Source organism: Haliaeetus leucocephalus, unplaced genomic scaffold, assembly GCF_000737465.1.
Source record: "Haliaeetus leucocephalus isolate CR32 unplaced genomic scaffold, Haliaeetus_leucocephalus-4.0 Scaffold536, whole genome shotgun sequence".
Taxonomy (NCBI): Eukaryota; Metazoa; Chordata; class Aves; order Accipitriformes; family Accipitridae; genus Haliaeetus; species Haliaeetus leucocephalus.
Window position 1 is genome coordinate 7,925,500 of NW_010972972.1, and position 11,805 is coordinate 7,937,304.

The window sequence follows — 11,805 nt, forward strand, 5'->3', positions numbered from 1 at the left end:
CTCCCCCTTTGGCGGTACACAGGTTCAGACTTTCCTCATAGGAGAGGTGTTCCAGCCCTCTGACCATTTTCGTGGCCCTCCTCTGGACCCGCTCTAACACGTCCATGTCTGTCTTGTGCTGGGGACCCCAAAGCTGGTTGCATTGCTCCAGGTGGGGTCTCATGAGAGCAGAGCAGAGGGGAAGAATCACCTCCCTTGACCTACTGCCCATGCTTCTTTTGGTGCAGCCCAGGATGCGATTGGCTTTCTGGGCTGCAGGTGCACATTGCCAGCTCATATCTAAGTTTTCATCCACCAGTACCCCCAAGTCCTTCTCTGCAGGGCTGCTCTCAATCCCTTCATCCTCAGTCTGTATTGATGCTGGGTATTGCCCTGACCCAGGTGCAGGACATTGCACTTGGCCTTGTTGAACTTCATGAGGTTCGTATTGGCCCACTTCTCAAGCCTGCCAGTAGAAAAGAAATTAAAAGAGGCTTTGAGATCTCTTCTTGAAACTTGAAATATGATAATTTCCTATTTCTTAAACCACATAATACCCAGTGTTAAGTAGAATTGAAACCTAGGGAAATAATCTCTTCTGGAAGACCGATTCTTTGAGATCATTTATGGCTAAAGTTATTCATGCTTGATCACACCAGAAAGAAGTTTCAGAACTTCCTCTCTGAAGTATAATATTTTAATTCTGGAGCATTATGGAGCAGGATCCCTAGCTCTTAATCCAGGAGAGGTGCCTCAGAAGAAATGTTACTCTTCTAGTAGCAATTGACAAATATTCAGTAGTTCTGAATAGGTCTAGAATCAAGCCTTGCAACGGCATGCTGAAGGTTTGTCTAGTAAAAGATATTGACTGTAAGGGGCAAAAACTTCAGCGGTTGTTAGCAAGTCAGTGGTGGGACTTGGTGGAATCCCAAAGGTGAAAGCTGTCATTTCTTTAAGCTGTTTAATTCTCCGCTAGGTGGCAGGGAGCTATTGAAGGGGAACACCAGGAGAATTGTTAAGTAGTTGTTAGTGTAGTCTGAAGAATACTTTGAATTTGTGAAGCGGTGTTTAATTAACACCATAACGTAGTTTAGAGTTCAGTCTTCCAGTCAATATTTTACATCAAGGAAGCAAATGCTAAATGGGAAAATAAAATTTTCTAAATAATACATTGGGTTTTGTCTTTGTCAGACTGTATCATATCATCTTATTTTTCCCCTGATTTTGCTTTGTAGCTGAAGTAAGTGATCAACACTTGCCTTATCTGCACAGTCCATTATGAAGAAGTGAGCTGACAGGGCACAGTGCAGTTAACGCACATCCTTGACATCTATCCAAAGTACTTTTGTACCTTCTTTTTGAGGCTTCTCCATATTAACTCCTACACACTTAAATTATCATTATCTCTGTTTTGTGTGAAAAAACACACGTTCTTGCTATCTTATGAGGATTTATCTGTTTTCTTGGGATAAATGTCATTGTGTTGCTATGATTCATTTACTTAGGGTTTTCTAGTTTTGTTAGTTCTGCAGGTGTAATCTTTCCATTGCCTGAATTTTCATTCCTTAAGTCTATCAGGTATATTAAAAACCATGTTTTCTCCTTTTGGTTTTGGGACTACAGTGTGTGATTTCCATTCAGACCTTAACATTCAGAAACTACGTAATGTAAGTGGATGATGGCTGTCTTTTGAATGACTACTAATGTGAAGAATGCAGCTTTTTAGTAAAAATATTTAGTCTTTCGTGTGTCTTATAAAAGATCTAGATACAAGAGTAATTCCTGTATCTATGAAACAATTTCTTGCATTTATTGCTAAAGGAGGGAAATGTTCCTTGGGTTGCAGGATGTCTTAATATAAATAGTGTAGAAAACTTCTGCCTCACTGCCTTAATTTCTATCTTTGTTCAGCTTCCCTTCTATGCAAATGGAAATTTTTGCTTTTGTGACATACCAAATTCTAACTTCTCTTTTCTCCTGGTTGTCTTTTTCCGTAGGCGAGAAGTACCTGTTTCTGTATGGTGGCCGCTCTGCAATGGAGCCTGTGCTAGGGGATTGGTATTTCCTGCATGCTCGGGAACTTTCCTGCACTGTGGTAAGGACTTAGGGAGGCCCTGGGGAGTAGAAATTGCCTTCACTTCACAGGTGCATGCTGCTGTATTGGAAGCCCAACTAAATCCCAGAGTTATTACCATATTGAAGTGGATGGCATTGGCAGTACTGTCACACTTCACGGTGATTAGAGTTAGAGCTAACTTCTAAACACCTTGCTATTTAGTGGAATACAGTCTTCACAGAATAGTTGAGGTCGGAAGGGACATCTGAAGATCATGTGGTCCAGCACCCTTGCTTAAAGCAGGTCTAACTAGAACAGGTTGCTCAGGGTATTGTCCAGTTGGGTTTTGATTATCTCCAAAGATAACAGACTACGCAGCCTCTTTGGGCAGCCTATTCCATAGGAAAATGTGAGGGATTTTTTATATTTAAGTGGGTTTTTCTGTATTTCAATTTGTGCCCATTGCCTCTGGCCCTGTTACTGGATGCTGCTGAGAACGTTCTGTCTCTGTCTTCTTTCCTGTCTCCCATTAGGCTTTTATACACATTGATAAGATTTCCCTGTCAGCGTTCTCAGTCACTGAGGCAAGCAGCTCCGGTGCCAGCACGATCTGCAGTGGCCACTGTAGCGCGGTGTGCAGGGACGTTTCCTGAACTGGGGAAACCTCAGGGGAGCGCAGAGACAGGGCCAGGAGCAACCACGGCCAAGCACCCCGCGCCACCTCTAAAAGAAAACCCTAAGGTATGCTAGTGACCAGGGCAGGCAGACAGGGCATGGTGTGTCAGCCAGGGCTTGGCGCAGCAGTTTGCGTGGCAGGGCGCTGTAACTTTGCTGGCTCGGGCAGGGAGCGGTGGCCTCTACCCAGCAGGAGGCTATGTCTGCGACTGATGCAGCTTCCCAGGCAGAGCTCCCTTGGGAACATGCTGCTACCCAGGTGTCAGGGTGCAGGGTGTGCCCTACTCCTACACCAGTACTGGACGGCAGTAGTGGGCACACCTGTGAGAGGTGCATCCAGGTAGAGGAACTCCCCCGCTTTGTGGAGGAGCTCTGGGGGGAGGAGAACAGGTTGAGTAGTATCAGGGAGTCTGAGAAGGAAATTGTCTACTGGAACCGCACCCTACCTTCCCTGGGACAGACCTGTCAGGCAGACAGGACACATGATATGGAAGATTCCCTGTCCTCTCTCCATGTGGCAGAATGTGGTGATTTAAGGGATAGAGGAGAATGGTGACAAGTTCCTGCCTGGTGCAGCAGGCACATCTCCTCTGTGACTACCTCACCTTCCCAGGTGTCCTTGTACAATAGGTATGAGGCTCTGGACGTGGAATGAAACAATGATGAGGATGATGGTCCGTCTAGGTTGGAGGTGTCGCCAAGGCTAAGTCAGCCTACACCCTGCATCAAAACCATTCCATTAAGAAAAAAAGACGCATCATTGTTATAGGAGACTCTCTTCTGAGGGGAACAGAAGGCCCAATATGCTGACCAGACCCACTTCTTAGGGAAGCCTGCAGTCACCATGGGGCCTGGGTCAAAGATGTTACAAGAAAACTTCCTACACTGGTACGGCCCTTGGATTGTTAGCCATTATTGCTTTTTCATGTAGGCAGCAATGAAGTTGCAGTAAGAAGTCCAGTGGCGATCAAAAGACACTTCAGGGCCTTGGGACGACTGGTTAAGGGTTCGGGAGCACAAGTAGTGTTTTCCTTTATCCTTCCAGTTGCAGGGAATGATGTTGGAAGAAACAGGTAGACCCAGTTGATCAATACCGGGCTCCGTGACTGGTGTCACTGGCAGAATTTTGGGTTTTTTGATCACGGGTCAGTCTGCACGACACCAGGCCTGCTGGCGACAGATGGGTGCACCTTTCTCAAAGGGAGAAAAGGGTCTTTGCACAGGAGTCAGCAGGGCTCGTCGAAAGAGCTTTAAACTAGATTTGAAGGGGGAAAGGGATAAAACCAGGCTCGTTAGTGATTAGCCACAGGATGGCATGCCAATGTTTGAGGGATGGTGTGCTAGCGAGGTCCTTCAGTCTGCTCCATGATGTGCTGAGTACACTGGAGCGAATGTGAAATGTCTCTATACTAATGCGCACAGCATGAGGAATAAACAAGAGGGGCTAGAAGCTTTGGCCCAGTCCCAGAGCTACGACATCATTGGCATAAGAGAAACCTGGTGGGATGAGTCCTGTGACTGGTGTGCTGTGATGGACGGTTATAGGCTCTTCAGGAGGGATAGGCAGGGCACGCAAGGCAGGGGGGTGGTGCTGTATATAAGGGAGGGGTGGGATTGTATGGCACTTGCAGTTGGCGTCGACATGGTTGAGAGCCTCTGGGTAAGGATTAAGGGGAAAGCAAAAAAAGCAGATGTTGTTGTGGGAGTCTACTATCGACCACCCAGCCAGGACAACGACACCGATGAATTATTCTATAAGGAATTGAGAGATACCTCTAGATCAGCTGCCCTTGTCCTTATGGGTGATTTTAACTTCCCAGATGTCAACTGGGTACATCATACAGCAGACACAAACAGGTCCAGGAAATTTCTGAAGCACACTGAAGATAACTTCTTGGTGCAGGTACTAAAGGAGCCAACTAGGAAAGGTGCCCTCCTAGATTTGTTGCCTGTAAACAGCAAAGGACTCACGGGCAAAGTGGTGACTGGTGGCTGTCTTGGTCACAGTGACCATGAAGTAGCTGAGTTTCAAATTCTTGGCCGTAGGAGAAGAACTGCCAGCAAAACTTCGATGCTGGATATGGGGATGTCAGGCTGCTGAAGGAACTAGTTAGTAAGGTCCCCTGGGATTCTGCTTTTGAAGGCATTGAGGTCCATGAACACTGGTTACTTTTTAAGAGCACAGGAGTAGGCAATTCCAAAGTGTCAGAAGTCAAGCAAGTGGGGCAGAAGGCCGGCTTGGCTGAGCAGGGATCTTCTTCTAGAACTTAGGTGGAAAAGGAAAGTGTATGGACATTGGAAGCAAGGACAGGTGACATGGGAGGACTACAGGGATGCTGTTTGCCACTGTAGGCAGAAAATTCCTGTGGCCAAAGGTTCATTAGAGTTCAAGCTGGCCAGTACTGTGAAGGACAACAAAAAGGGCTTTTTAAAATATATTAACAGCAGAAGGACAATTGGAGATAACATTGGTCTGTTACTTGACGAGGTCGCTCACCTGACAAATACGGACATAGAAGAAGTGGAGACTTCAATGCCTTCTTCGCCTCTAACACTGATGGTGGGCTCTGGGACCCCCAGAACCCACTGTTGGAAGACTGTGACTGGGGGAATGATAAACTCCCAGCTGACTCTGAACTTGTTCGAGACTTGCTGCTCCAGCTGGATGCACATAAATCTATGGGGCCTGATGGGATTCATACCAAAGTACTGAAAGAGCTGGGCAATGTTATTACAGGAACTCTTTCCATTATTTTTCAGTGATCTTCAGGGTCTGGAGAGGTCCCAGTTGACTGGAAGCGGTCAAATGTCCTAATTTTCAGGAAGGATAAGAAGGAAGAGCCTGGTAATTACAGGCCTGTCAGTCTCACTTTGGTGCCTGGTAAAATTATGGAGAAGGTTATTCTGGGAGTTATTGAAAAACACCTGAGAGACAACGCAGTCATTGGTTATACCCAGCCTCATGAGGGGAGAGTCCTGCTTAACTAATTTAATTTCCTTTTATGACAAGGTCACCTATCTAGTTCACCAAGGGAAGCCAGTAGATGTGGTGGTTTTTTTTTTTTTTATTTTAGCAAAGCTTTTGATGCTGTCTCTCACATATCCTTCTGGACAAAATGTCCAGCATACAGCTAGACAAGTCCATAATATGATGGATGAACAATTGGCTGACAGACCGGGCTCTAAAAGTTGCAGTAGATGGGGTTACACCAGGCTGGCAGCCAGTCACCAGTGGGATTCCACAGGGCTCAATTATAGGGCCAGTGCTTTTTAATGTTTTTACAGATGATCTGGATGCAGGAATTGAATGTACATTAAGTTAAGTTTGCTGATGATAGTAAACTAGGAGGAGCTGTGGACTCCCTCAAGGGTAGAGAGGCCTTACAGAGAGATCTGGATCGATGGGCCGAGGCCAACTGTATGAGGTTCGACAAGGCCAAGTGCCGGGTCCTGCACTTGGGTCACAGTGACCCCAGGCAACGCTATGGGCTTGGGGAAGAGTGGCTGGAAAGCTGCCCGGCAGAAAAAGACCTCAGGGTGTTGGTTGACAGCCGGCTGAATATGAGCCAGCGGTGTGCCCAGGTGGCCAAGAAGACTAACGGCATCCTGGCCTGTATCAGAAATAGTGTGGCCGGCAGGAGCAGGGAAGTGATTGTTCTCCTGTATTCGGCACTGGTGAGGCCGCACCTCGAGTACTGTGTTCAGTGTTGGGCCCCTCACTACAGGAAAGACATCGAGGTGCTGGAATGTGTCCAGAGAAGGGCAACCAAGTTGGTGAGGGAACTGGGGTTGTTTAGCCTGGAGAAAAGGAGGCTGAGGGGAGACCTTATTGCTCTCTACAGCTGCCTGAAAGGAGGTTGTAGTGGGGTGGGTGCTGGTCTCTTCTGTCAGGTGGCTGGAGATAGGACGAGAGGAAATGGCCTCAAGTTGTGCCAGGGGAGGTTTAGATTGGATATTAGGAAAAATTTCTTTACTGAAAGGGTTGTCAGGCATTGGAACAGGCTGCCCAGGGAAGTGGTGGTGTCACCATCCCCTGGAGGTATTCGGAAAGCACGTAGACAAGGCACTTCAGGACATGGTTTAGTGGGCATGGTTGACGGTTGGACTTGATGATCTTAAAGGTCTTTTCCAACCTAAATGATTCTGTGATTCTAGAGAGCTGGCCAGTCACCAAGCATATGGAATTTAACAAGAGCAAGTCCCAGATTCTGTACCTAGGACAGAGTAATCCTGGTTATACATACAAATTGGGGGACAAGAGGCTGGAGAGCAGCCCTAGACTGCCTAAAGAGGTGAGAAATTCTTGTCACTGCAGACTTTCCGAAACTATTAAATAACAATCTCTCCAGATGATAATAGATGAATTTGCTTTAGGAGAAAGGGATGGACCAGATGGCCTCCAAAATTTTCTCCACAGCTTGTTTGCTATGATATTCCATTAAACCCCTCATCTTACATTTTTTCCTTTCTGCATATTAGTACTGCAGTTCAGCATTTTATCTTGCTCTGTGGTTTGAACCACCGATCACCTGCTTTACTGATTACTGAATTAGTCTATGTGTTTGTACACTTGTGGTTCTCAGGTGCATGTCTTGAACAGAAAGCAGCATGCAGGAATGCAAATACAGTAACCTCTAATAAATGTGCAGAAATAAAACCCTCTAAAGACTGAATGATATTAAATATACTGAGGGCCAGAGAAATATTGGAGATGGTGTAAATGGAAACACTTCTGCTTAGCTGTCCCTAGAGGAACATGTGTAGGTTGGGTTTTTTTGATTGTTCCCTATCATGTTTACTCTGTTCCCGTCCAGCAACTGTTCCTATCCTGTGGCAGGAAGGAATATTACATCCCACAGGACATGCAACAGAAGAGATCTTTTAAGAGCCTGGACATGAAGAAGACACTTAGCTTGGCAAACTTCAGCCTTGGACTTATGTTTTTCTAGATTCCTGTTGAGGGTCCAGTACCAGAAAGCCGTCACTCTCACAGCGCCTGTAGCTGGAAAGGAGGAGTGCTAATTGCAGGAGGTCTGGGAGCAGCTGAGCAGCCCTTAGGTTCAGTTTTCTTTCTGAGGGAGCTTGAGCATGGCTTTCAGTGGCAGACAGTAGAGACTCACCCTCCTCTCATCCCAAGGTAAGTAGACAGCATTCAGCAGTGAATCCGTGGCCTGTCTCTACCTACCTCTGTTACTAATGGAGTTCAGTCTCATTTTGAACTCACAGGTATTCACACACTGCACATGTGCATGATGGAAAACTTCTGCTTGTTGGTGGCGTGTGGTTTCACTCATCCTCTGTGCCAGGCATCACTGTCATTGACTTAATGACTGGTCTCTGCTTGGACTATACGATTGATGTGGTAAGTACTGAAATTTTTCTTTCAAGGTAAGCAGTGTTGTGTGAAGGAACATGGTAACTTTAGGGCTGTTACCTGAAGTGGAGTAGGGAATGAAAAGTAGGCAAATTTGTAAGTGGAATAAACATTCCCTGTTCAAGGTAGAATCTAATTTTGAAGTGCTTTTGCCAGCCCAGAGATCATAATGGTGTTAAGAGAGGGAGAGTCTGAGTGTGCAGAAGACTGTAGGGCATGGAGCTCCTCTATTCCAGACAGGGTGAGCAGAACTGAGATGGGGACAAGCATAGTAATTTCAGGATGTCTGTGGAAGAAGAGAACAGATCAAACCAGAGCCTCAGTTAGTCTTTATGGAGGTCTGTGGTATAATTTAATTAAAAACTTCATGGTGGAAATTGCTGCGTGCTATAGCTGCTGCCTGAAGTACAATAAGAAAACAGCATGGAAATACTGGAAACTCCACTTAAACATAAGAAAACTTTTTACTGTAAGGGTGATTGAACACTGAACAGGTTGCTCAGAGAGGCTGTGGTGTCTCCATCATTGGAGATATTAAAAACCTGACTAGGCAAGGTACTGGGCAACCTGCTGTAGTGGAGCCTGCTTTGAACAGGGGTGGCTGGACTAGGTGATACTTCCCTTCCAACCTCAACTATTCTGTGATTCTGTTTTATGATTCAGTGAAGAACAATCATACAGGTGATGTCACATAGCAGGATTTTGGCATACTCTGGGCAAAACTTAGTCTAAATCTGTGAGTAGCCCTCATCTGTGATAATACTGCCTGGAGTACAAGAAAAACATGGACCTGTTGGAGCGGGTCCAGAGGAGGGCGACAAAAATGATCAGAGGCTTGGAACACCTGTCCTGTGAGGACAGGCTGAGAGAGAGTTGGGGTTGTTCAGCCTGGAGAAGAGAAGGCTCCGGGCCGAACTTACTGCAGCCTTTCAATAGACTTTTTAGTAGTGCCTGTAGTGACAGGATGTAGGGTTTAGGGATTATTCCGTGTGGGGCCCAGACGATAGAACACCAATATGATGATTAAAGTCGTCCCTTTATTGAGCTTAGCTGATCATTCTTATACAATTCTCTAAGTTGTTTAGAAGCTTTGATTGGCTGCTGCATGCAAGCATTTGGTGTCCACGTGCACAAGCATAAGCGGTGATTGGTTACATCGATACTGTCCACGCATATAAACATAAGACAAAGTTAGTTATACTCACTCTGTACACGCGCATAAACACAGGACATAATTGGCTATGTTAGTTAGAGCATGCAAGACTTGTCTTGGTCCAATTGGTTGAGATAAGCCCCTGAATTGAGGTTGTTTGTGCCAAGTTCCCTTTATCGTGGAATGTGCACCTGTGTTTTTCTAACTGGGATCTTTCTTTTTCTATCTTCATGTTTAGTCTGTTCAAAGCCTTCTAAAGGCATCTAGAGCACTCTTGTGACCATGAGCTACTTTCAGGCCCGATAACTAAGTTCCATATAATTGAACCCTACAACAGGACAAGGGGTAATGGTTTTAAACTACAAGAGGGGAGATTCAGACCAGATGTAAGGAAGAAATTTGTTATGCTGAGGGTGGTGAAACACTGGCACAGGTTGCCCAGAGAGGTGGTTGATGCCCCATCCCTGGACACATTCAAGGTCAGGTTGGACGGAGCTCTGAGCAACCTGATCTAGTTGTCTCTGTCCCATGTCCCATTTAGAAGACGTCCCTGCTCACTGCAGGGGGGTTGGACTAGATGACCTTTAAAGGTCCCTTCCAACCCAAACCATTCTATGATTCTGTGAGAAAGCTTCTGTTGCTTGAAAAGTTTTTATTTATCTTTTATGTAAAGAAACAAATTTCTTTAGATACCTGTACCTATGGATCCTGTCCTTGGTGAAACTGGAATTTGTGACTGGTCTGTTGTTTATAATGGGTAGCATGCGTGCATCTGGCTGGCCTTGCAGCATTTTCCTGAGGGCATAAAGCATGAAGTATGCTTAAATGTAGTTTAGTTTTTTCTTACTCTCTACAGCAGAAGTTTTAAGTGGCCTAGGGTTCTTTAGATAAAATAGGCTACTTTTGTTGGATAGCAGTGAGGATGGGTATGGCAGATGGATTGGTAGCTGCCTTTGTTTATGGGCTGTTTGCTTTGACTTAGGTGAAACTCTGTAGGCTCTTGAACCTACCAGTACTGTGCTAAAGTATTGGTAGTACTGTACAGTGTATGTGGATTGGTCCCAAGTTTTGAAAGACTGGAATTGTCGGTGATTTTCTGTGCATACTGGATACTATTAGTATTACTGCTTTGATACATGCATTAGAAGGTAATAGCACCAAAACCATTGGCTCGCAGCTTTCTCTGTGCTTGAAAAAGCTGTGGAATGGTTACCATGGGCAGATATATCTCTCTTAATCACTGTCCCTTAACCTTTCTCCAAGAATACAGACGAGAGTACCCTCATAAAAGTTGCCTTCTGTCTTGAGCATTTTACAAGGGAAGCCTCTACAACCTGTCCTCTTCAGATTCCAGCGGCCCCAACAATAAATGAATTGCCAACACAGCAGTTTTGTTACTGCTACAGTCTGTTATCTGCCACAAGTGTGTCTCCAGGGTTCACTTTGCTGAGCTTTTTGAATATTAGAGGTCATTACGACAGAGCTTCTTTTCAGATTGTCAGATACACAGGTTATAAATCAGATGTTTCGTGGACCTCAGATGTATAACTATACTTTAGGCTGTCTCTTTTGTGGTGAAGAGGCCATGACTGTTCATTGCTTCTTTTTATTTAAGAACTAGGAGACATCAAAAGAAGCTAGCAGGCAATATGCTTCAAAAGAGTGCTTCATATGAAACATAGGTAAGCTCTGGAACTCCTTACCACAGGAGATGGATGCCAAAGGTTACACAGATTCAGAAAGTGACTGGCTGTGTTCTTGGAAGGAAAAACATTAAAGTTCAGGGAGTAAAAAGACATTCTCTCTCATTAAAAATCACTGAACTGCAAGTTGTTGGGTGGGTGGCGTACACTAGAGGAGTATATCGTGGTTTCCTTGTTCCTGTGTTCTCTAGCTATCTAATTTTGCCCACATTTGTGAGTGGTATAGTGGACTAAATGGTCCTAGATGGGACCTAATGTGGTTGTTCTTAACTTTCTAATGAAAGTACCATCTGAAATATCTCTACAGCATTGTATAAGGTACCCATGTTTTGAAGTCCTGTATGTTCAAAATCTCCTTTCCTTTTTTAGGAGCATCTGGAGTGGCCTTTAATGCTACATAATCATAGCAGTGTCTTTCTGCCAAATGAGAAGGAGTTGTTGCTTATTGGCGGTGGTGGGAACTGCTTCTCCTTTGGCACGCACCTGAACCCAAAGCCTGTCTCATTGAGCCTCAGCAACATCCTGACCAGCCACTGACTGGGACCAAACAGGACTGAGCCATTTTGCTGCACTGTGGTGAGACATCAATTTGCTTGTACATGCAAGAGCAGCAAAAATTTTCCACAAAGGTTTTGTATCCAGAATGCATTTGTAAAGGTGGGATTAGGAGGGACAGTTATGACAAGGGGTTGCATATCTCATCTGTCTTTTTTTTGTGCTACTCTTTGTGTTGCTGTAAATAAAGTATCTCAGAAGTAGCTCTGTGGTGATAGCAGTAGTCCTTAGAGGTGAAACGAAGAACAGTGCTGTGTTCAAAAGGGACATGACTTTGCACCATGCTGACTTGGAGGTACAGTGAAATCAC

General features: G+C 45.1%; 1 protein-coding gene across 1 annotated transcript in view; it reads left to right on the plus strand.

The window, feature by feature from the left end:
• Window positions 1-11,595, plus strand: part of LCMT2 (leucine carboxyl methyltransferase 2) — a 26,361-nt gene extending 14,766 nt beyond the window's left edge. Inside the window, exons 11-14 of the mRNA XM_010576797.1 lie at window positions 1,977-2,074; window positions 7,660-7,847; window positions 7,937-8,072; window positions 11,310-11,595. Coding sequence (XP_010575099.1) covers window positions 1,977-2,074; window positions 7,660-7,847; window positions 7,937-8,072; window positions 11,310-11,477 — 590 coding nt within the window. The 3' untranslated portion in view covers window positions 11,478-11,595. The remainder of the gene's footprint in view (window positions 1-1,976; window positions 2,075-7,659; window positions 7,848-7,936; window positions 8,073-11,309) is intronic.
• The last annotated feature ends 210 nt before the right edge of the window (window positions 11,596-11,805 follow it).